At 43.1% G+C, this 23506-nt stretch overlaps 1 protein-coding gene across 6 annotated transcripts in view; it reads left to right on the forward strand.

Annotated features, from left to right (window-relative positions):
• The first annotated feature begins 240 nt into the window (after nt 1–240).
• Nucleotides 241–23506, forward strand: part of PHOSPHO1 (phosphoethanolamine/phosphocholine phosphatase 1) — a 28077-nt gene continuing 4811 nt past the window's right edge. Inside the window, exons 1-3 of one of the 6 annotated variants that reach the window (XM_060780845.2) lie at nt 383–941; nt 7661–7769; nt 21774–21889. In XM_060780845.2, coding sequence (XP_060636828.2) covers nt 21845–21889 — 45 coding nt within the window. In that variant the 5' untranslated portion in view covers nt 383–941; nt 7661–7769; nt 21774–21844. Of the gene's footprint in view, nt 334–382; nt 942–7660; nt 7770–21773; nt 21890–22264; nt 22363–23506 lie in introns of those variants that run through there. The other 5 variants (XM_060780846.2, XM_060780844.2, XM_060780847.2 and 2 more) reach the window with 5 other exon arrangements.

Raw genomic sequence — 23506 nt, forward strand, 5'->3', positions numbered from 1 at the left:
GTGTTAGTGGCAAGCATCCTCAGAGGTAGTGAGGTCTGTTGGCACTAGGAAAATGGGTTTATATATCTGTGAAATGACCAGGGTGGGACAAGGAACTCTTGCCTGCTGGAGCTAGGTGTGAATGTTTCCTTGATTAGCATTTGATGGCCTGGGAAACTTGTCAGGAAGGATCTTCCTTGTGTTGTTGCCTGGAGGCAGGTAAGGATGGCGCAAGAAGCCCTTCCTGCTTCCAGGCGGCCGGGGGAAGGCGACAGGTGACCCAGTTGCAGGGTGGATGAGGTCCCTGGCATTTCCCGTGGCGTGGCTCTTCGCTTCGGGATGGCGCGGGCAAAGGTCGGTTTCTGCTCTCTCCTTCCCCTCCTCCTCCTCTTCCTCCTCGCTCCCTCCCCCTTCGGCTTTGCAGAGGTATGGAAAGCCGGAGGAGAACAACACCGACGGAGACCGGGAAGGGAGGGATCTTGCTTGCCTCTTTCCCCCTGCAATGCCCTGAAAGGTCCGGGCTGCTCATGGATGCTCTCTCTTGCTGCTGCGGGTCTCTTCCCCTTTTGATCTGAGCCCAGGCGCCGCTCCGATTGGCTGCCTCCCTTGTGACGTCGGTAGGCTGCGGTGGTCCCTATGTAGCCAAGCCTTGAGTTGCCTCCGTCCCCTTCCAGACCAGCACCAAAGGGAGAAGGGTGCAGGGAAGCGGGGGGAAGCTCGGCTCCTGCTTCCGTCTTTCCTTTCTCCTTTCCCCCCCTTTCCCGCCCCGATCCTCCTTGAGAGGAGGGGAAAGGGGGGCAAAAACTCCTTCCCTCCCCCGCAGTCGTGAGGCAAGACCCACCTCCAAGAGCCATGCAGCCCGCAAAGTTGGAAACCTAAGCTGAAACTACATCTCCCTCTCTCTTCCTCTCCTTCCCCTCTTCCTTGCTTTTGCACAACCGGGATCCGCTCCAAGGACGCACGTGAGTCTGCCGCACTTTTGACGGGGGAGAAGGAGTTTCCAGCATCAACCAAGGGCAAAAGGGACAAGGGAGGGATGGGGAGGCAGCCTGATGGGACCCTCTTCTCTTCAGCCAAGGGATGCCCAGAGAAGGTGCAGAAGTAACAGGCTGGGAGAGGAGGAGGGAGACGTAGGAAAAGGGTTTCCAGGCACTCAAGTTAACAGGTGAAGGAGAGAAGGGTCTTCTTTGGTGACTTGGTGGGAAGGTGAGGATGGACAGCACCAGCCAGAAAGTGGGGACTTGGGGCCTCATCACACTAGAAAATGAATCCACTTTAAATCTAATTTCTGCAGGATTCTGGGGTTTGTATTTTAGTGAGGCTGTTAAAGACTCCCCCACTAAACTACAAATCCCAGAATTCTGCAGGAGGCAAAAACCAGATTTAAAGTGGATTCATTCTCTAGTTCGATAAGGAATCTAGGAAAGGATAGACAAGAATTATTACCAGGATAAGAGACAAGAGTATTCAATTTGGACTATTTGCTCCTCTCTCTGGGTTTGGTGTTTATTATCCTAAGGGTCTAGAGCAGGGGTCCTCAAACTAAGGCCCGGGGCCGAATATGGCCCTCCAAGGTCATTTACCCAGCCCTCACTCAGAGTCAACCTAAATCTGAAATGACACACAACAACAACAACAACAACAATCCTATCTCATCAGCCAAAAGCAGGCCCACACTTCCCATTGAAATACTAACAAGTTTATATTTGTTAAAATTGTTCTTCATTTTAATTATTATATTGTTTTTAAGTGTTTTTACACTACAAATAAGATATGTGCAGTGTGCATAGGAATTCATTCATTTTTTTCAAATTATAGTCCGGCCCTCCCAACAGTTTGAGGGACTGTGACCTGGCCCTCTGTTTAAAAAGTTTGTGGACCCCTGCTCTACTTCAATGAGGAATCTAGGAAAGGATAGACAAGAATTACTACCAGGATAAGAGACAAGAGTATTCAATTTGGACTATTTGCTCCTCTCTCTGGGTTTGGTGTTTATTATCCTAAGGGTCTAGAGCAGTGCTTCTCAACCTTCCTAATACAGTGACTCCATAATACGTTCCTCATGTTGTGGTGACCCCCAACCATAACATTAATTTTGTTGCTACTTCATAACTAATTTTGCTACTATTATGAATTGCCATGTAAATATTTGATATGCAGGATGGATTCTCATCCACTAGGCTAAATTTGGCACAAATATCCGATACGCCCAAATTTGAATACTGGTGGGATTGGGGATTGGGACAGATGCTCAGTATGACCAGACATGAAATCTGGTCGAGTTTGAGGAAAATAGACCTTGTCGTTTGGGAGTTGTAGTTGCTGAGATGTATAGTTCACCTACAATCAAAGAGCATTCTGAACTCCACCAACGATGGAATTGAACTAAATTTGGCACATAGAACTCCCATGACCAACGGAAAATACTAGAATGGTTTGGTGGGCAATGACGTTGAGTTTTGGAGTTGTAGTTCACCTACTTCCAGAAAGCACTGTGGACCCAAACAATGATGGTTCTGGACCAAACTTGGCACGAATGCACAGTATGCCCAAATGTGAACACCGGTGGAATTTGGGGAAAATAGGCTTGATATTTGGGAGTTGGAGTTGCTGGGATTTATAGTTCACCTACAATAAAAAAGCATTCTGAACCCCACCAACAATATAATTGGCCAAATTTCCCACACAGAACCCCCATGACTAACAGAAAATACTGTGTTTTCTGATGGTCTTTGACAACCCCTCCGACACCCCCCTCATGACCCCCTCAGATCCCAACCCCCAGGTTGAGAACCGCTGGTCTAGAGGATGACCAAGGGGCATATTGTGGGGACTGGACTCTAGGGGATGATAAGTAAGGATTAGTACTGGGTAGTTGTAGGTGAGACAAAAGATGCAGAATTTAAGTCGTACTGTTTATTAAATTCTCTGGGTTTAGAGGCTATGATCTAGAGGTCCAGATGATCACTTGGTGGGAAAGTGGGATTGGAGAACAGGGGCCAGAAAGTGGGGACTGGGATCTAGGGAATGATTAGATAAGGATAAATACCAGGTGAGACAAGAGATGCAGAATTTGATATGGACTCTGCTTGTCTCTCTGAGTTTAGAGATCACGCTGGAGATGATGACTTGTTTGGAATGGAGAGCAGGGGCCAGAAAGTGGGGATTGGAATTCAGAGGATGATTGACAGGGATTGGTTCTGGTTGGGGGTAGGCAATCCAGAGATGTAGGATTTAATTTGGGCTGTTTGATTGTTTCTCTCAGGGAAGAATGTTAAGTTCTAGGACAGGTATGGGCAAACTTTGGCCCTCCAAGTGTTTTGGACTTCAACTCACACAATTCCTAACAGCCAGTAGGCTGTTAGGAATTGTGGGAGTTAAAGTCCAAAACACCTGGAGGGCCGAAATTTACCTATGCCTGTTCTAGGGGGTCTAGGTGATGACTTATGGAAATAAAGAAAATGGGCCAGAAAATGGGATTGGAAACTAAAGGATGATTGGCAAGAATTTATTCTGAATGAGGGTAGGTTGGATAAGAGATGCAGAATTTAATTTGTTGTTTGCTCATCTCTCAGGGTTTGCAGGTTATGTTTTAATGATCTTGAGGATGACTTTTTGAGAAGGTGGGAGAGGAAACCATGGGCTAGAGATTGGAGACTGGGATCCAGGGGATGGATTAGTACAAGGATTAGTACCAGGTGGGGCAGAGGAGATAAGACTAGCAAAATTCAGTTTGGGCTGTTTTCTCCTCTCTCCGCATTTGGGGGTATGTTCTAGAGCAGGCATCCTCAAACTGCGGCCCTCCAGCTATTTGGGCCTTCAACTCCCAGAATTCCTGACAATTGAACAAGCTTGTTAGGGCTTCTGGGAGTTGGAGGCTTAAACAGCTGGAGGGCCACGGTTTGAGGATGCCTATTCTAGAGGTATAAATGATGACAGGAAAGTGGGAAAGGAGACCGTGGGCCAGAAAATGAAGTCTGGAATCCTGTGGATGATGGGGCAAGGATTAGTATTAGGTTGGGACAGGTGAGAACTTCCAGAATTTAATTTGGATTGTTTTCTTGCCTCTCTTTAGTGGAAGGAGGTTATGTTCTAGCCAAAAAATGTGTGATTTCCCCCATCTATTTACAGCAATTTACAGGGGAAATTTTTCCCTGTAGAGTGAAGTCACAGTTTATAGATAGATATGGTGGCAGTGATCCAGAGTGTATCTGTCCCCTGGTCATTTGAGGATATGCGTGTGGGTGGTTATTCAATACCTTTGGCATTGGCCTGCTGTAGGTTACAATAGAGGTATGTGCAAAGCAGTTCCCTGAGGCCTTTCCTGGTCTGATCTCTATATAAATGCCATCCAGTAAGTCTGAGATTTCCACGTTGACTATGATTTTTGTTTTTGGAGTGATGGCCGGAAGTAATTTTTCCTAATCCTCAACCCATCATTTTTAAAAGATATTTTGTTTTGTGGTGGCATGTTAAAATGTCAGAAGTTTCTTTCCCATTGTCCCACAGGACACATACACACATACATGCACACACACCAAACCAAGGGATAGAAATCCATAAAGCCTAAAGTTTGCAGACTGTACTTGTTATTTTGTGTTGGGGGAAGCTTGGGCCACTGTTTTGTCTTGAGGAGGCTCTCTGAACAGATAAAAAGAGCACATTTTGGCTTCTTTGCCCTTCAAGCATTCTGAGCCATGGGTCCCATCTGTCACAATCATTACAGCCAATGGTTGTGGGTGATGGGGGAAATAGTCCACAGTGTCTGGAGAGCCCCATATAAGAGGAAGCTGAGTACATGACACAGCAAACTAAACTGATCTGGGACTTGTCAGTACAACTATAGGAGGAAAGTTGCTACATCGGCTGCATTGAGTCCCAGGGGGAAAGGCAAAATGTGGATGAAATAAACAAACAGATATTGGGAAAGCTGCATTTTTGGTTTATAACTCAAAGCATTCCCCAGTCAGTGTGGCTGTATTATCTATACATACATATCCAGTAGCTGATACTGCTGAAAATTGGACGTGTCAGTTGATATTGCAAAATCCAGAAAGATGCATAAGTATGTAGGCAGACTATAGAATCAGTTATCCAAAATTTGGGAACATTACTACAAGAGAGAGATGTGTTTAGGGGACAGGCAGAGAGTCAATACTGGTGACACTTAAAAGTTCGAAAGGAAAGCCTGGGAAAAAAAATTTACCAGGTTGGGCTTTCATGCCAAGCAGACTGGACCAGAAAGTTGCATTGTTTCTCCTGATTGGGAGAATTCAGTAGGTGAGGTGGTGGGGTTTGAAGAAGGCTGTGAAATACTGGCTTAAACGTCTGCTGAAAAAGTAAAGCAAGACCTCCTGTGTGATAGCCAAGAATAGGAAAGATGTGGCACAACTAAACAGTTTTTCTGCTGTTTCTAAACTGTGCTGCATCTTAATATTAAATCCATGTTACAGATGGAGACAAAATAGTAGCTCAGTGGTTCTCAACCTGTGGGTCCCCAGGTGCTGCATCTTAATATTAAATCCATGTTACAGATGGAGACAAAATAGTAGCTCAGTGGTTCTCAACCTGTGGGTCCCTATATTCTGCCTATAACTCCCAGAAACCCCAGCCAGTTTACCAGCTGTTTGTGTTTCTGGGAGTTGAAGGCCAAAACATCTGGGGACCCACAGGTTGAGAAACACTGTGTAGCTCATGAAAGGCTACAGGTTAGGGAAAACTTTTAACATAATACGTCCTGGGACCACACCAAATGTTTGGTTAATAAAGCCTAGTTCGTGGCTTTTGGCAGTATTATGGGCAGAGATGCAGGGAAAGTAGGACTGGCTACAGTTAGTAGATGCAGGGCGTAAATTGAAAATCTTCAGTTTTATATTGCATGTCAGGCAGAACCAAAATTTTCTTTGGACTTTGGATGGGATCACTTGCATCCTGCCTCCTTCTGCATAGGCTAGTATGTGTCAGCCCCCCTCTTCAGAATTTTAGGGTTTTGTATAATAGGTCTACAATGAAAACTATGTACATTTACACTTTGGCTTATTGTACATAATGCATCTTCCCTCCTTGGGGTTGAGTATAGAGCTATACAAGAAAATGGACTATTGGGATTCCTTTTTTGACTGTAGGAGTCTATGGTGACATCCTAAGTTGTTTGGCCACTGCCACATCCTATGCTCAAGTAATTTACATGTTAAATACACACTGCAGTGGAAGCTCTGAAGTGTCACTTTTTAAAAAACCATAGTCCTAGAATCCCATGGCTGCTGGCCATGCTGCCTGGGGGATACTGGGCTTTCTAATACAAAACTAATACAAAAAATAAATTCCAAATTCTGGCAGTGGCCATGGAACATAGACACTGTTTCCAAAGACCTTCTCCAACTTAGTGCCCTCCACATGTTTTGGAAACCAACTATCAGATGTAGCTAGCATGACTGGCAGCCAGGTGAGCTGGGAGTTTCCATCTTAAACATCTGAAGCGCATTCTGTCGGGAAAGCCTGCCCTAGATCATGAACTGGAACTGATGCAAGTGTGTGGTAAAGTAGTGGACTGGTGCCAGATGAGAAGGGTGAGATGATTAAGATTTCTTACCTGCCTATCCCTATAGAAGAAGGTGGCGAACAACAACAGATTAAAATGCCACAAGAGATTATACACACAAACATAAGTTTAAGAACAGATAACATCACTTTAAAAAGCATGGAGTGTTACAATGCAGTTGCAATCTCATACTACATCTCTGGGCAAAATTATCCTAAATTTAGTGGAACTCACATTTAAGCAGGCATATGTTAAAATTTTCTGTAAAATGTGTACATCACTCTTAAAATATCCAGGTTTTTATTTGGGAAGTCAATCAAAGCTGGGGAAACTTAGATTTTGAAACCACAATTCAAAATGTAGGTTCTGGGACTTGTAGTCTATCCCTTCCTTTAAAAATAAACCACCTCAAGCTCTGGCATGTCCCAGATGCATATAGACAAGGCTGCTTTGTTTACATCTGCTATAAAATAGTTGCCCACACATTCACCTCAATACCGTTTTAATGATACCCCTGTCCTTTTGCACATCTTTCTGGTTTCACTTCCTCATTGGTCAATATCTTCTCGTCTGATTGACCTTGGCATATCCGTTACCAATTGCCCGAGCTTCCCTCTGCCCCACCTTGATGTATGTAGATAGCAGCCTCCCTTGCAAGGTTATGACAGCAGCCTTCATGGTCGCAGGGACAGGAAAGAGCAACACTGAATTTAGGGCATGTTTTGAAAAAGTGGTTTGGACATCTTAAAAAATACAGCCCCATGGAGATCCTCCTCAAATAACTGCACTGTTTTTTCTGGATGAAAAACCTTCCAATATAAATACAGGTTTATCCATACAACATTTTATTTCAAGCCCTTTCAGGGTTTTCTTTTTCCATGTTTGCTTATTTGCTCTTCTTCCTTTGGCTTCTCTCTTTTCTCCGGATTAGGTGATTTTCCCTTCTGAGGGACTCCCACAGACCAGCTGTCATCAGGCAAATAATGTGTTTGTCAGTGGAAAAAGGGATTTCAAACTATTCCAGTTCTTTTAACAAAAAATCAACAGGGAAAGCTAAATTTAGAAACTACCTAAATACCTTTTTGAATTCCCTCTAAATTAAAAACTGTTCTATTAAAATAAAGCTAACATTCCTTCCAGGGTTCTGTGCCATTCTCCAGAAAGTGAGTGGCAACCATTGGGTCTGGAATGGCAAGATAGGCTTCGTACTGCGGCCTCAAGATAAAACCTGCAAGACACAAGTGTGAAGGTTATCTCTCTCTCTAATTTTTAGTCCTACCTGACGGGGTTGTTTAGGAGGATTATTAAAATAAGAATGGCTTTATTTGAGGGAAAGTGACGTGCGTGGAACAAATTATCTTTAGATGCCAATCAGTTTTCAACACTTCCTCATTCTTTTGTGACTGAGATCAGCTTCTCATAGAGATGGTCAGCCTGTAGAGATGTGCATGAGTGAATACTCCTCTCTATAACACATATTGGAGGTTTGACTCTAGGGAGAGCATGGATGAGCTCCCTCTGTCAGCTTCAGCTGATCATGTGTTGACATGAGAGAAGCCTCCCACAAGGATGGTAAAACAAAAAATATCCAAGTGTCTCCTGAGCAATGTCCTTGCAGACGGCCAAGTCTTTCACACCAGAAGCAACTTGCAGTTTCTCAAGGCACTCCTGACACAAAAAAAAAAAAACAAAATCCACCTATATATTCCATTATTTATTTATTTATTTATTTACCACACTTTTATCCCGCCCTTTTCAGCCCGAAGGCAACTCAGGGCGGCGTACAGACTGCCAACAATTAGATGCCAAACACACATAAATACATCGTTTAAAACAAGTTAAATTACATAATAAAATTCATATAAAAAGCAATTTAAAACTATAAAAATCGATGACTTCCGGGTTTAAATCCATGTCCATTTGCATCGTTAAGCCGTTCCATATTAGTTCACAATACTGGGCTTATCTGGTTACAATGAAGTTCCAAAAGCTTGATCAAAGAGCCAGGTTTTTACTCTTTTCCTAAAGGTCAGGAGGGAGGCGGCTGATCTGATATTCCCAGGAAGGGAGTTCCACAGTCGAAGGGCCACCACTGAGAAGGCCCTGTCCCTCGTCCCCACCAAGTTTACCTGTGAGGCTGGCGGGATCGAGAGCAGGGCTTCCCCAGATAATCTTAAATTCCTGGAAGGTTTGTAAGGGGAGACACGTTCGGATAGGTAAGGTGAGCCGGAACCTTTAGGGTTTTATAGGCTGAAACCAGCATATTCCATCCATATAGACAGCTGATAGGTCAGGGTGAAGTCTCAGCACTGCTCTCTTTGACATTCTAGCTTTTATTGTGGAGAGATTATAGGAAGTAAAGTCAGGCAAAAACTCCATGTTTATGTATGGTATGCTACCAAATGCCAGTTGCTGAGGATCAATAATAGTACTTCTTTCATGGCCCACGTCTAGGTTTCTAAGAGCCATCCCAGAGACCAATATAAGAGGCAGAACCTTGGTTTTTAAAAAATTGTTGTTTGCTACATTTATTGTTTATTAGATTTATGTTCTACCTTTCCTCCTTTGAACTCAAGGTGGCATAGTGCATGGACCTCCTCTTTCTCACTTAAGTGTCACAACAGAAAGGTCAGGGTGAGACAGAGTGACAGGGTCAGGGCCAGCCAGTGATTTTCATAGCTAACTAGAGATTTAAATATGTGTTTCCCAAGTCTTTGTCTAATATGCTATTCAATACACCATACTAGGGCTTCCGGATTTCAGTTCTGCCTTCCAGAATAGGTGGATTAGTTCACATCAGTTTAGGAAAATAGTGCTATGCTTTGAAGGTGCTCTCTTCCTAACAACCTTACTCTTTGGAACGAAAAACAAAAAAAACCCCTAATGTCTCTTTCTGTACATAGAGCATGCACTGTAGCCACACTCTCCCTCCAGAAAATATTTTTCAAGTTCTGATTTTCAACTGCCCTGCTCAGGTCTTGCAAACTTAAGGCAGGTGCAGCTTCCTCAACTGAATCAATCCACCTCTAATTCTGCCTTCCTTCCCCCCCCCCCCCCCGCCTTCTAACTTACCAAGCATTATTATGTTTCCAATTAGACAACTGATTTCATGATAAGCCCAAAGCACAATAGTCTCGAGAGCCAGCATGGTACACTGGTTTGAACATTGGGACTATGACTCTGGCAACCAGGGTTTGAATCCCCACTAAGCCATCAAACCCATTGGGTGATCTTGGTCAAGTTGCGCTGAAAGGAAGGCAAAGGCAAAACTCTGCTGAATGAACTTTGCCAAGAAAACCCCATGGTAGATTTGTCAAGGCAACATGCATTCTTTGGGGAGAAGTTAGGAAAGTACACACAGTGCCTTGCATTATACAGAATACAGCTGTGGTAAAAAAGTCAAATATGGGGTTCAAAGAAGCAATTACATCTGCTTGTTTGAGCCCCAAGTTTGACCTTCTTATTGTTGTATTCTGAATAACTGCTTAACTGCTTCTTTGAAGGAAACACCATCATTGCTCTCTCCTGTCCTAGCTTTACCAGTTCCTTAGATTTTCCCTTACCTCCCCAGCTATGCCAATTTCTAGTTGTGCACTTCCCGAGACTGAGATGGAAATAGGCTTACAAGGAAAATGTTAAGAAACCCAAAAACTCTTCTTCACCTTCCCCAGTCTGGTGCTCTTCAGGTCTTTCCACTTCTCAGCACTCCTGAATGGCCAACATAGTTAAGGCTGATGAAAGGTGGGATCCAAATAATCTAGAACAGTGGTTCTCAACCTGGGGGTCCCCAGATGTTTTTAGCCTTCAACTCCCAGAAATCCTAAGAGCTGGTAAACTGGCTGGGATTTCTGGGAGTTGTAGGCCAAAAACATCTGGGGATCCCAGGTTGAGAACCACTGATCTATAAACCACTGGCTTGAGATAAACTGGTCTGTCTTGTCCAGTGGTTCTCAACCTGTGGGTCCCCAGGTGTTTTGGCCTACAACTCCAAGCAATCCCAATCTGTTTACCAGCTGTTAGGATTTCTGGGAGCTGAAGGCCAAAACATCTGGAGACCCACTATCTAGCCTATAAAGCCCTAAACAGTTCCGGTCCGGCTTACCTATCCGAACGTATCTCCCTTTATGAACCATCTAGGACCTTAAGATCATCTGGGGAGGCCCTGCTCTCAATCCCACCTTCCTCGCAGATACGTTTGGTGAGGATGAGAGACAGGGCCCTCTTAGTGGTGGCCCCATGGCTATGGAGCATCCTTCCCAGGGATATAAGATTGGCTCCCTCCATTCTAACATTCCTCAAAAAGGTTAAGACCTGGCTCTTCGAGCAAGCTTTTATTATTGTAGCATAATTAGACAAATATGAATATATGGAACAAACGACAATGCAATTGGACAATGATTTTAGTAAGAAAACTCTGAGGATTTTGTTTTTACAGGCTGTATTGTTTTTAAATGTTTTAAATGCTTTTATAATTGTTTTAACTATATCTTTATAATTTGTTATGGCATCGAATCGCTGCCGACTGAACTGCCTTGAGTCGCCTCTGGCTGAGAAAGGCGGTATACAAATGCGGTAAATAAAGAAAGAAAGAAATAGTCTAATCAGACTTCAATAATTTGGCTTGGGTAGTAGTCAGGCTGGCCTAGGAGAAGATACATGCCTGGCACGTCTGTCCTCATTCCCAGTGCGAACAAAAGCATTGTTGACTCATCTTGAAATGGTTTGTTTTTTTTAAGTATCAGGATCTCCCTCCCTCTCCACCCCCGCCCCCGCCCCGGTCGGTTTCCGATATGCCAAATATTGCCATGACTCAGCTGAGCCATGCAAAACAATGCACTCATGTTTAGTCTGCGCTTGGCCTGCAAGCAGTGAAGTTGATCATCATAGGTTAAGCGAGGACACGCAGCCGCTTGTGGACACTGTGTCTTCCCATCCAACTCCCATTGCGGAAAGTGAGAGACAATCACAGTCTCTTGACAGGAAGACTTTCTGAAATCAGAAGCATTTTTATGCTCAGAGCACAGGATGGCATTTTTTTTCTTCTTCCCTTCTTTCATCAGATCAGCACACAGTTTCATGCTGAGCTATATGGAATTTTTTTAAGAAGCAGCAACTTAGAGAAAGGCATATCCTATTGTTTCCTGAGGGGTTTTCATCCTGACTTAACATCTCAGTAGGACATATTTTGCAGTGACAAAAGGAGAAGAAGCAGATTTAGATGCCAGCATAGGACATCTGTGCACCAGCCCAACTATTTATTTATTTATTTATTTACTTACTTTATTTATATACCGCTTTTCTCAGCCCTCAGGCGACTCAAAGACAAAAGGCAGCAGGTTTTAGGTATCATGAAAAGACCACAAAGTGTTCATGTTTTTCAAAATAAGTTATCTTTTAATCAGAGTAGGCCAAAAGTCACAAATACATTTGATGTTCTAATATCTTTTTAAAAATTAAAACATTTTTAAACGTAATGTAATTTCCTTTATATATACTGTATATGATGATAAAGGTAAAGATTTCGCCTTGACATAAAGTCTAGTCATGTCCGACTCTGGGGGTTGGTACTCATTTCCATTTCTAAGCTGGTGTTGTCCGTAGATGCCTCCAAGGTCATGTGGTCAGCATGACTTCATGGACTGTCATTACCTTCCCACCAGAGCAGTACCTATTGATCTATGCACATTTGCATGTTTCAAACTGCTAGGTTGGTAAAAGCTAGGGCTAACAGTGGGAGCTCACCCCACTCCCCAGATTTGAACCACCAACCTTTCAGTCAGCAAGTTCAACAGCTCAGCAGTTTAACCTGCTGCGCCACTAAGGGGCTCCTATATGATGATATAGTATTGTAAATAAAAAATAAAAGAGTTACTGATTATTGAAAGAGGACCTAGAAAATTTCTAGAGAGAACATACATTGCCGGATGTGGCTAGATGTAACCACAGGAACCAATCCGGTGGGTATGCAGGATTGCAATGCATAGAAACAATGCCATTTCTCTCACTTGTCCATGTCAGTTTCAGATACCAACATTTCTTTTCATTTTGGACTTCTTCATTTTTTAAGAAAAAGAAGTTGAAAGAGCCCCTTTATAGCTATCAACAACATTTATCCATTTGCAAGAACATATATGTATATAAAGCCCAAGGCAAGGAGAGAGCAATGCCGAAGGTTGACAGCAGCTGTGCTAAAGTTTCGAAACATTTCAAGTTGTGTAATAATGCCCGAAAGTAGAAAGAGTTGCAGCATTAAGCCTCCACTGGAAAACAAGAAGCTATGTTAGTAATGCTCTTGTGATCTTTATATAGGGAACTCTTGCATGTTGAAACACTGAACGATGCTGGTCGCACCCTCCACTTCAAACGTGGAAGAATAGAAGTTCTGCACCAAAACTGAATTTCTCTTCTGTCTAACTTACGTAAATGATTCTTCTACATCTTCTCTCCCCGCCCCCCGAAAGTGCCCAACAAAAACACAAGGCAGGTAACAGTAAAATCAAATACAGAAATGCAAAACTGCAACATAATACATTAAAAGCAACAATAATTCATATTAGAAAGTGGCTGGGAGATTCTGAATTGAAACGTAAGAGCAAACTTTTCCAAAGTCTGGATATTTTGCAAATCGAGACATCTTCAATTTGTATAATGTCCAGGCCTAAGATGTAACAAAAAGTTCTCAAAATGCTTCCTAGAGGTTATGGAAACTTTCTGATATTTATTACCTCAAAAAAAAATTAAAATTTTGCATGCTGGAAGCCACAGAAATGAGCCTGGGAACTTAGAGCAGAATGAGATTGCTATTTCAGTAGCCACGAGGGCGAGAAACTTTATAGTTTGGATAAACCACGCTATTCACATGTACAATGAGATTACAACATACATAGGAGACCTAGATTTCTGTTCACAACTAAATATTATGCCTCCCTGACCAAGAAACGAAACCCATATGGCATATGGCATTTATGACTTCATAGATACTTAGCAATGTTTATACGTGAGATGCGGCGGGATAAGAAATTGTCTGCTGAATGTTTGCACCCAGTTGTATGTTTCCACCTTCCAAAGAGATTATAGAATCCCCAGCCTGGTCTTAAGGCATTGCCAAAAAGTAGCTATCTTCTAACTGGCTTAAATCAAATCCTTATGGAATTTCTTTGAACTTCAATCACATGCAGTAAGTTTCTTTGAAAAAAGTCCTCCCGCTTCTGTCAGCTCATGGGAACCGGGAACCGCTGGTGGCGCAATGGTTTAAACCCTTGTGCCGGCAGGACTGCTGACCTGAAGGTTGCGTTGCTGACCTGAAGGTTGCCAGTTCGAATCTGGGAAGAGTACGGATGAGCTCCCTCTGTCAGCTCCAGCTCCCCATGCAGGGACATGAGAGAAGCCTCCCACAAGGATGGTAAAACAGCAAAATATTCAGCATCCCCTGGGCAACATCCCCACAGATGACTAATACTCTCACACCAGAAATGACTTGCAGTTTCTCTTTAATTTTTTAATTTTTATTTTAGGACATACACATACACAAAGACAACAGTTACAATTCCCCCCACCACCACGAGGATTATTTTCTTTCTCATATTAATCCTTTTGGAGACAAGTCTTCTAGATTTACATACTGTTTTAACATTTGTATTCTATTTCTTGTGGCCTGATCTCTAGACTTATTAATAATATAATTCTTGACCTGGTTCCATCTTTCTTCAACTTCTTGCATTCTATTTTCATTACATTTTGAATCTTTTAATTTTACATCCATAATTTCAAATTCCATTTGGTCTACCATGTACTGATACCATTTATTTACTGTCCACTTTGATTTGTCTTTCCATCCCAATACCATCACTGCTTGTGTGCACTCAATTATTGCTTCCTTTATTTCCCTGTAATTTCCCATTCCCTCTCTTTGTACAAAGACTGCTATTTCTTTTGTTATGACCCAATCAGTCCCTAATATTTGGTTTGACACATTTTGTATTGTCTGCCGGAAATATTGTTCCTGTTCGCATTCCTACATCATATGCATAAACCGCCCTTTCTGTTGACATCCATGCCAGCACTGACTGGCCCCTTTTTATAATAGTACGCTAATTGACAGGGTGTACGATTTTATTTATTGTGTCAGGAGCAACCAGACATTTGTATTACATTTTTACCAAAACAAACAGTCAAAACACAAATTTTGCAAACTTGGTAGTTGATTAAATGTCCTATGACCAGTATCTGGCCACTTGGAGTGCCTCTGGTGTTGCCGCAAGGAGGTCCTCCATTGTGCATGTAGCAGGGCTCAGGTTGCATTGCAGCAGGTGGTCGGTGGTTTTATCTTCTCCACACTCGCATGTCATGGATTCCACTTTGTAGTTCCATTTCTTAAGATTGGCTCTGCATCTCGTGGTGCCAGAGCGCAGTCTGTTCATCGCCTTCCAAATCGTCCAGTTTTCTGTGTGCCCAGGGGGGAGTCTCTCATTTGGTATCAGCCATTGATTGAGGTTCTGGGTTTGAGCCTGCCACTTTTGGACTCTTGCTTGCTGGAGTGTTCTAGCGAGTGTCTCTGGGGTGTTCCAGCAAGTGTCTCCAGAAGCGACCAGAAGCGCAAGGTGTACGATACCACTTATATAATATTTTCCTCCTCGTTTCTCTTCTCTTGTATTCCTTGTTGTCCCTGCAACTTGCAGATTCTCAAGTTCCTCCTGACATGAAAAAATGGGAACTATACAGCCCTGCAGATGTTGCATTGTGACTCCCAGCATTCCTGATGCTTGGCTATGCAGAATGAGAACTGCTGGGAGTTGCATTCCTATAAAATCGGGGGGTTGTATGCTTCTCATGGATGGTCAAAAGCAAGCGATGAACCACAGTGGAGTTGGATGGAATTGGATGGTCAAGGAGTTCACATTTGGATTAAAAGTCCCAGAATCCCCTATAACGGCACAACCAGGGGATTTGGGGAGTCCTTTTTTAGCCTCCTAAAACTTCCAGCATTTCCAAGCACTGCAAAGGAATCTAGATTAGAGTCAGCCCCAGTGGCCACTTTGCGTTGATCTGTGCCAGCGTGTCATTCCCTCCCTACGTGCCAGAGCTAACGTGGTGAAGAGACTGCTACCCTCCCTTTGCCTTCTCTTTGAAGAAAGGTGACTGAGGGACATGGATAGCTGCCTGTGGCTTAACCCGTTTCCCCCAAATTCCACCTAGCCCAGGTTGTCCCCAACCAATAAAAATACTCTCCCTGGGTTTCTGGTTGCCACATATTGCTGTGTTTAATTGGTAGCATGTGGCATTGCTGAGTCGGCACATCCTACATGCTCTGTGTTGCGCTTGCCAAGCCCGGGGCCAGCTTAGGACAGAGAACATCCTGTGAAACAAGAAGAAGGAGGGGGCCGCAACTGGCTCCCTGGCCCTCCTGGCGTTAGCACTTTGACATTTGCTGGAATAGGGATCCCACAGCACTATTTCTTTTCTTTTTTTTTCCAGCCAGCAATTCTTGTGATTTTTTTTCCTTTCCATGATTTACTTTTCCCATTCATGAGATTTAGACTGTGAGAGATAGGTCTGTTGCCTTACAGGCTAGCCTGGTTAGCTGTTTACTTTGCAGTGGCAGCCTGTAAAAGATATTTGGGTTAATACCTCCTGATGAGAGGCTGGATGGATATTTCCTTTGAAAATAATTGTAGCCTGAACTAGAAAAACTACGCAAATCAGGAGAACACAAAAGACATCAGAGCCCGTTTTTGGGGGGGGAAGGGGCTCAAGCTGATGATTTAGGGCAGGAGTCCTCAAACTAAGGCCCGAGGGCCAGATACAGCCCTCCAAGGTCATTTACCCAGCCCTCGCTCAGGGTCAACCTAAATCTGAAACGACCTGAAAGCACACAACAACAACAACAACAACAACAACAATCCTATCTCATCAGCCAAAAGCAGGCCTACACTTCCCATTGAAATACGAATAAGTTTATATTTGTTAAAATTATTCTCCATTTTAATTATTGTATTGTTTTAAAGTAGGGGGGGGGTTGCACTACAAATAAGATATGTGCAGCATGCATAGGAATTTATTTGTGTGTTTTTCAAATTATAATCCGGCCCTTCAGCAGTTTGAGGGACTGTGACCTGGCCCTCTGTTTAAAAAGTTTTAGGACCCCTGATTTAGAGCTTACAGTTTGAGATGGAAAAGGTCGTCTTGGAATGTTAAATGTTTTGACGAAGGCTTGTAGGATGTATCATTTGGGCTGGATAAGTGGAGCTTTAAAAAGTTACATTTTTGTACAACTACTTTCGTTATCTTCCAGTTTGTTGTCTGGGGGTTGCTGTCTAAAATTGTAACTTTTCAATACTGGGGGTGGTCAAACTTCAGTCTAGTTGAGACTATAGTAATTTTTTTATTGGTATCCCAAGTGGCGCTCCCGGTGGTGCAGCAGGTTAAAGCGCTGAGCTGCTGTACTTGCTGACCGAAAGGTTGGCAGTTAGGGGAGCAAGGTGAGCTCCTGATGTTAGCCCCAGCTTCTGTTAACCTAGCTGTTTGAAAACATGCAAATGTGAGTAGATGAATAGGTACTGCTTTGGCAGGAAGGTAACAGTGCTCCATGCAGTCATGCTGGCCACATAACCTTGGAGGCATCTACGCACAATGCCGGCTCTTCGGCTTAAAAATGGAGTTGAGCATCACCTCCCAGAGTCAGACACAACTAGACTTAATGTCAATGGGAAACCTTTATCTTTACCTTTTTATCCCCAGTTCCACCAACTAAAGCATCACTTAAATTGCAAAGATTAGAAATGCAAAAAAGATAGAAATAAAGAATTTTGAGCCCAAGAGCTTCTTCTAGTGGTCAGAACTGATCAATGCAAAAATTGGTGGGAGGCTTTGTATTGGTATTATCAAACTACTGGAAATCCTGTCTTATCTGCTTCAACTTATTCATACATCCTCCTGTCTACCTTCTGCCCACCTAGACGTACAGATTTGCTCAAGTTTATCCTTAACACATTGACATCAAACAAGCAGGAATAATAATAACAATAATAATAATAATAATAATAATAATAATAATAATATATTTGTATTCCGCCCTATCTCCCCGAGGGGACTCAGATAGGATTCCAGCATATACAGACACAAAGGCAAACATTCAATGCCTAGAAACAACGATATACAGATACATAGATAAAGGTAAAGGCTTCCCCTTTCATCAACGGCTCTAAGCTGAAGAGCCTGCATTGTCCATAGACTCCTCCTAGGTGATGTGGCCGGCATTACTGCACAGAGCGCTGTTTATCTTCCTGCTGAGGTGGTACCTATGATCTTCTCACATTTGCATGTTTTTGAACTGCTAGGTTGACAGAAGCTGGGGCTAACAGCTGGAGCTCATCCCATCCCACGGATCTAACCACCAACCTACTGGTCAGCAAGTTCAATTCAGTGGTTTAACCCGTTGCGCCACAGCAATATGGGTTTTCTTTTGTTTTCCATCCACATTTATGTTTTTCACACAATCTTGGTACCCCAGACACTGAAACAAATTCTTTATTTTCTTATTCCTTTCCATAATGCAAAAATTAGCAAGTATTTAAAGCTGGAGTGAGGAAAATATGGTCATCTGAATCTGTTTGAACTATAGCTCCTTTTATCCTTGGCTATTTGCACTTGGTCTGGTGGGAGTTGGAATCCTTGACATTCCAGACAGCCACTAGTTTTCCTCACTCGCAGTTCCAGAATATAGCCCTTGTCTTAGGAAAGGCTTCTTTCCTTCAGAACTTGGCTCAGGCACCCCATTAGATAGTAATGGATCCTCATGATTAGGCTCTCTAAGTGAGAAGAATGTAATGGCAATGTGTTTTAGTGGTTCACAGCCTTCAGTATCCCAGATGTAGTTGGACTTCAACTCCATCAATCCCCAGCCAGAAATGGCTAGTGGTCAGGGAGTCTGTGGAGTTCAAAACATTCTGAGGTCCAAACATTGAGCTTTATGTGCTGAAAAGGGTCCCACTTCTTCATGATCTATTTATAATTATTTGGGTAACTAGTTCCCCATGCTGTGGGTTTATCATGCTAGCACTGCAGTCTTTTCAGTTGGTGGAACTGGGGATAAAAAGTAAAGTACATTCTCTGTACTTTACACTGTTCTTTTCAGAGAGGAAGACAGTTCAGTAAATTGTCAGCAAAACCAGGCAATGCACAGTACTGATTGGTTGTGTTTTGTGAAGTCATAAAACCACCCTTCTCAAATGGATTTTGCATTGTATCAGATTGATTTTCCTTGTGTGTTTCAGTAAGATAATAAAAGGATTTCTTAAATGATAGAGAGATAAATCTGTTTATTGATTAGTCCAGGAGTAATGTGTAAACATGAGTAAACATTCATGTGAATCTTTAAAGAGGAAGAATGGAAAAAGGCAGACCACCCATCCTAGAAGAAGAGTTTGATCGATAGCAATTTGTACTGACGTTTGCTAGCATTTATGGCTGCATCTCCTTTAGTAAAAGTGAAAGAAAGCTAGCTCTTTCCCTCTGGTCTTACCATGCAGGAGTATAAATCCAGCCATGGCTATTTTACAAGTTAATTCCAATGCACTGTTAAGAATCAAGCTACAGGTTGCAATTTGTGTGTGTCAGAAGCGACTTGAGAAATTGCAAGTTGCTTCTGGTGAAAGGGAATCGGCCGTCTGCAAGGATGTTGCCCAGGGGACGCCCTGATGTTTTGATATTTTACCATCCTTGTGGGAGGCTTCTCTCATGTCCCTGCATTTTTTCTTTATTTACAGGGGACACAGAGTGGATTACAATGTACATATACATGGCAAACATTCAATGCCATAGACACACAACATATATAAACAGACACACACAGGCTATTTAACATTCCAGTTTTTAATGAGGATATTCTGGCCTCCGGGAAGCTGTTGTTTCACCGTCCATTTGTGACACCGATGAAGTACTTCCTCATTCTTTGCATGCTTGCTGGAGATTTTTATGGCGTCGTAAATTAGCCTCCCTGCATAAGCAATACCTAAATTTGCTACTTGACAGATGCAACTGTCTTTTGGGCTGCAAAGGTTGGCAGCAAGCTACACAAATTGGTCAGAAGCTCACTCCGAACTCATGATCTTAATGCTGCTGACTCCCAGCCAGCTACGCATGGGGAGCTGGAGCTGACAGAGGGAGCTCATCCACGCTCTCCCCGGATTTGAACCTACTACCTGTCTTCAGCCCTGCCAGGACAAGGGTTTAACCCACTGTGCCACGGGGGCAATGAAATCCCACAATTTTGTGTTATAGGTCAGGACTTTGCTCTTTTATTTTTCCTGGACACAAGAGGGCAGTAGAAGGTAGTAGAATATAGAAGGAGTCGCACTTTCCTTGTACAAATTGTACAAAAAGAATTTATAGCTGGAACAAATCAGCAGTGAATGCCTCTTTATATAATCCTCAGTGCCAGATTTGATATGAACTAAACCAATGGCAGTTCTGCAGCATTGCATCTGTTGCGTATGTCCATACATACGCAACAGATGCAATGCTACAGAACTGCCATTGATATAGTTCATATTTTTGGGCAACCTTTTTTTTGATAAGCAACCTGTTCCTGGTCATGACAACATGAGCACATAACAGTATTCAGTTGTTATATGGGAAATTTGGATGATTTAGTCTCAGGTCCCTCTATTGTAGACTTATGTGTTGCTTCCACGGGAAGGTGATAGGAAGGAACCATAGCTCAGTGGATAGAGCACATGCCTTGCATGTAAAATGTCAGAAGTTCTCATTCACTCACTCTCACATACACTCACTTCTCTGTGTTATTATGTAAAGAAGACCGCCATCTCAATACTAAGACAGCCATTGCCAATCAAGCTAAAGCAGTCTCACCAACCTAGTAGGTTTGCCTGATAGAAAACAATGCCCCAAATGCCCATTGGCTAAGTTGGCTGGAGGATTTGGGGAGATGTAGCCCCTGGTGGTACAGTGGGTTAAATCATTGAGTTGCTGAACTTGCTGACCAAAAGGTCAGTAGTTCAAATCCAGGGAGTGGGGTGAGCTCCCACTGTTAGGTACAGCTTCTGCCAATCTAGCAGTTCAAAATTATTGCCAGGCACTCAGAAAAGCAATGCAAGAAAGAGTGAAGCAGTTGATAGAGGAGCTCAGACATCTCTTTGTACTAACTGTGATTACAAGGTGTTTAGTCTTCTCTGCCAACCTAGCAGTTCAAAGAAATGCAAGTGTGAATAATAATAATAATAATAATTATTATTATTATTATTATTATTATTATTATTATTATTTATATTCCACCCTTCTCACTCCGAAGGGGACTCAGGGTGGATCGCAAGTACACATACATGGCAAACATTCAATGCCGTTTGTATAGACAGTACACAGACAGACCAGAAGGAGGCTTTTGTGTTGTGCCATGGATGGTAGGGCTCGAGTCCACAGGGGGTGCTGTTGCTCCATCCTCTATGACGAGCTATCAGGACTTCCTCATTCCAGCATTTTCTGATCTTCTTTTTCTTTATAGCGTTGTAAAACATCTCCCCCGTTTTTTAGCGATACCTAATTTCTCTAATTATAGCTAAAGCTGTTTTCAAACTGTTTCATAAAGATCAAGTAGACAGAACATATTGTAAAGAACAATAATCACTTTCTAGCCTCAGGTAAACAGTGGGCAGGGCTGACGGTTGGCTACCCATGCCAACCTGGGGTTCAAACTTGCAACCTTTCGGTTGATAGGTCTTATAGTTGCTGATGATTTACCAGCTGTGCTAAACTTCTGGCCCAATAGGTACTGCTCCAACAGGAAGGTAATGGTGCTCCATGCAGTCATGCCAGCCACATGACCTTGGAGGTGTCTACGGACAACACCAGCTCTTTGGCTTAGAAATGGACATGAACACCAACCCCCAGAGTCGGACACGACTGGACCTAATGTCAGGGGAAAACCTTTACTTTAGTTTAGTCTAAAAAAATATTGTTTCCAAATACTGAGTAAAAATATGGTGCCCCTCATCACTACAGACCTTAACAGTAGTCTATGAAAGAGATGAGGAAAACAAGTCAGTATTTGGAACAGATGATCAAATCTTGAAGCAACGATCAGAACCATAAAGGGAAAAAAGTTGAGACAGCATGGGTTGTATGTGTTTCTGGTATAAGGAAGGTTTTGAAGTGGGAGGCCAGGCTCAGCTTTCCCTCTGCACCCAACTTTCTCTCTCTCTTACACACACACAAATGTGATTTGTGCTTTCTTTGGCAGCTAAGAGGCCCCATGCAAAGAAAGTGTTAACTCCTAGGGAATGTGCCATTTGGGCAACTAGAACGCTGAAGATGAAAAGGTGCTTTGAAGGTGTTGGGCTGCGGTGTTTCCTTCAGGTGAGTGGGATTCTTTCGCAATTGGGCCACGCTGGGGGAGGAGATCTCGCAATCGTGGGGCATGGCCACATTTGATGTTCACGCCAAGTTCCAATCCCTTGCCTCCAATCTCTTGACCCCTTGTATCCCAATCCTCAGCAGGGTCAACTCTGCACTGTTGAGTTGGGGAGGGTACCCAAATGCTGAAATTGATATCTACAGCAAAATGCTTTTGGGTGGTAGTTAAATTGTCCTCAGTGGTGCAAGGGAAGGAGGGTAGCAACTGGCTCTGCCTCAGGTGGCAAAATGCATTGGGCTTTAGCTTTGGCTAAAGTCTTGGGACCTCCTCTGCTAACTTAGCTTAACTGCTTTGCCTCTACTGCCTGCAACCTCTAGGCCATGCCTCTCTGTCTTCATTGGTTGGCATTCTGCATTTCTGATTGGCGGGCTGAGTCTATATAAGGTAGTGTGCGATGGCAGGACAAGAAGTACAGGTAAGCTGAAGGGGTGAGATGGGATATAGTGGGAGAGGGCGGGTTCGGAAACTCCATTCCTAGCACCCCAACGCTATTAGTTATTAGAGCAACACTCCACAGTTAGGAGAGCTATTGTAGAAAGTTTCATTTTAAAAACTTTAACCGAATGCAAAAAAAAAACAAAAAACCCTAAAAACCAAAGTCTGAATTAATGAATAGACATTTAGCCACCCAGCTTTGATGCATCTTGTAGCCACTTTCCTCGTTCACTCATTTCCTTTTCCAAGCTTTGTGCATTCTGCAGTTCTCTTGTGTCCTGTCATTGTCCTTTTGGAACAGCAGCATGGGAGTTTCAAGGGCAGTAAATCGTCTTGCTCACTAAGGAGAACAACTAGGATTAAGAGAGACGCAAACCCTGATCCCCTTTACTTGACAGGCTAAGCCTCTTATGGTCAGGGTTGAAGATATATGGGACACGGAAAGGGGGGGGGGGAGATTACAGTCCCACTGAGAATGGAAGGGCGCACCGAAGCATTAATCGGCCGTGGTGATTTGTCTAAGTAGCTCACTTGAGATTGCTGCTGCAGTCCCAGATTTACTTCTCTCTCTGGGTTTCATTTAGTCTTTTTATTTCACACTGGGCTTTCTTATATGAACAGCCTTCCCTATAAGTGTTCTGTCTTGGGGATAATGGGAGTTCTGGTGCGACACCTCTCAAGTATATTGGTTTAGGAAAGCTGCTATAATTTATTTATTTATTTCGGGTACTTCTACCCCGCCCTTCTCAACCCCCTAAGGGGGACTCAAAAAGTAGAAGGCAAGCTTTGCAGAACTGGTAATAATATCAGGAATAATAATAATAATAATAATAATAATAATAATAATGTTGCAATCCCAGGAAACAGTAGAATTGAAGAGAAATGACTGGAAAAGCTGACAAAGTACGAGGATTTAAAGATTGAACTGCAAAGGCACAAGCCAGTAAAGGTGGTCCCAGTGGTGATTGGCACACTGGGTGCAGTGCTTAAAGACCTTGGCCTGCACTTAAACACAATTGGCGCTGACAAAATTACTATCTGTCAGCTGCAAAAGACCACCCAACTGGGATCTGCACACATTATTTGCCGATACATCACACAGCCCTAGACACTTGGGAAGTGTC

The sequence above is a fragment of the Anolis sagrei genome, chromosome 6 (assembly GCF_037176765.1).
Source record: "Anolis sagrei isolate rAnoSag1 chromosome 6, rAnoSag1.mat, whole genome shotgun sequence".
Classification (NCBI taxonomy): domain Eukaryota; kingdom Metazoa; phylum Chordata; class Lepidosauria; order Squamata; family Dactyloidae; genus Anolis; species Anolis sagrei.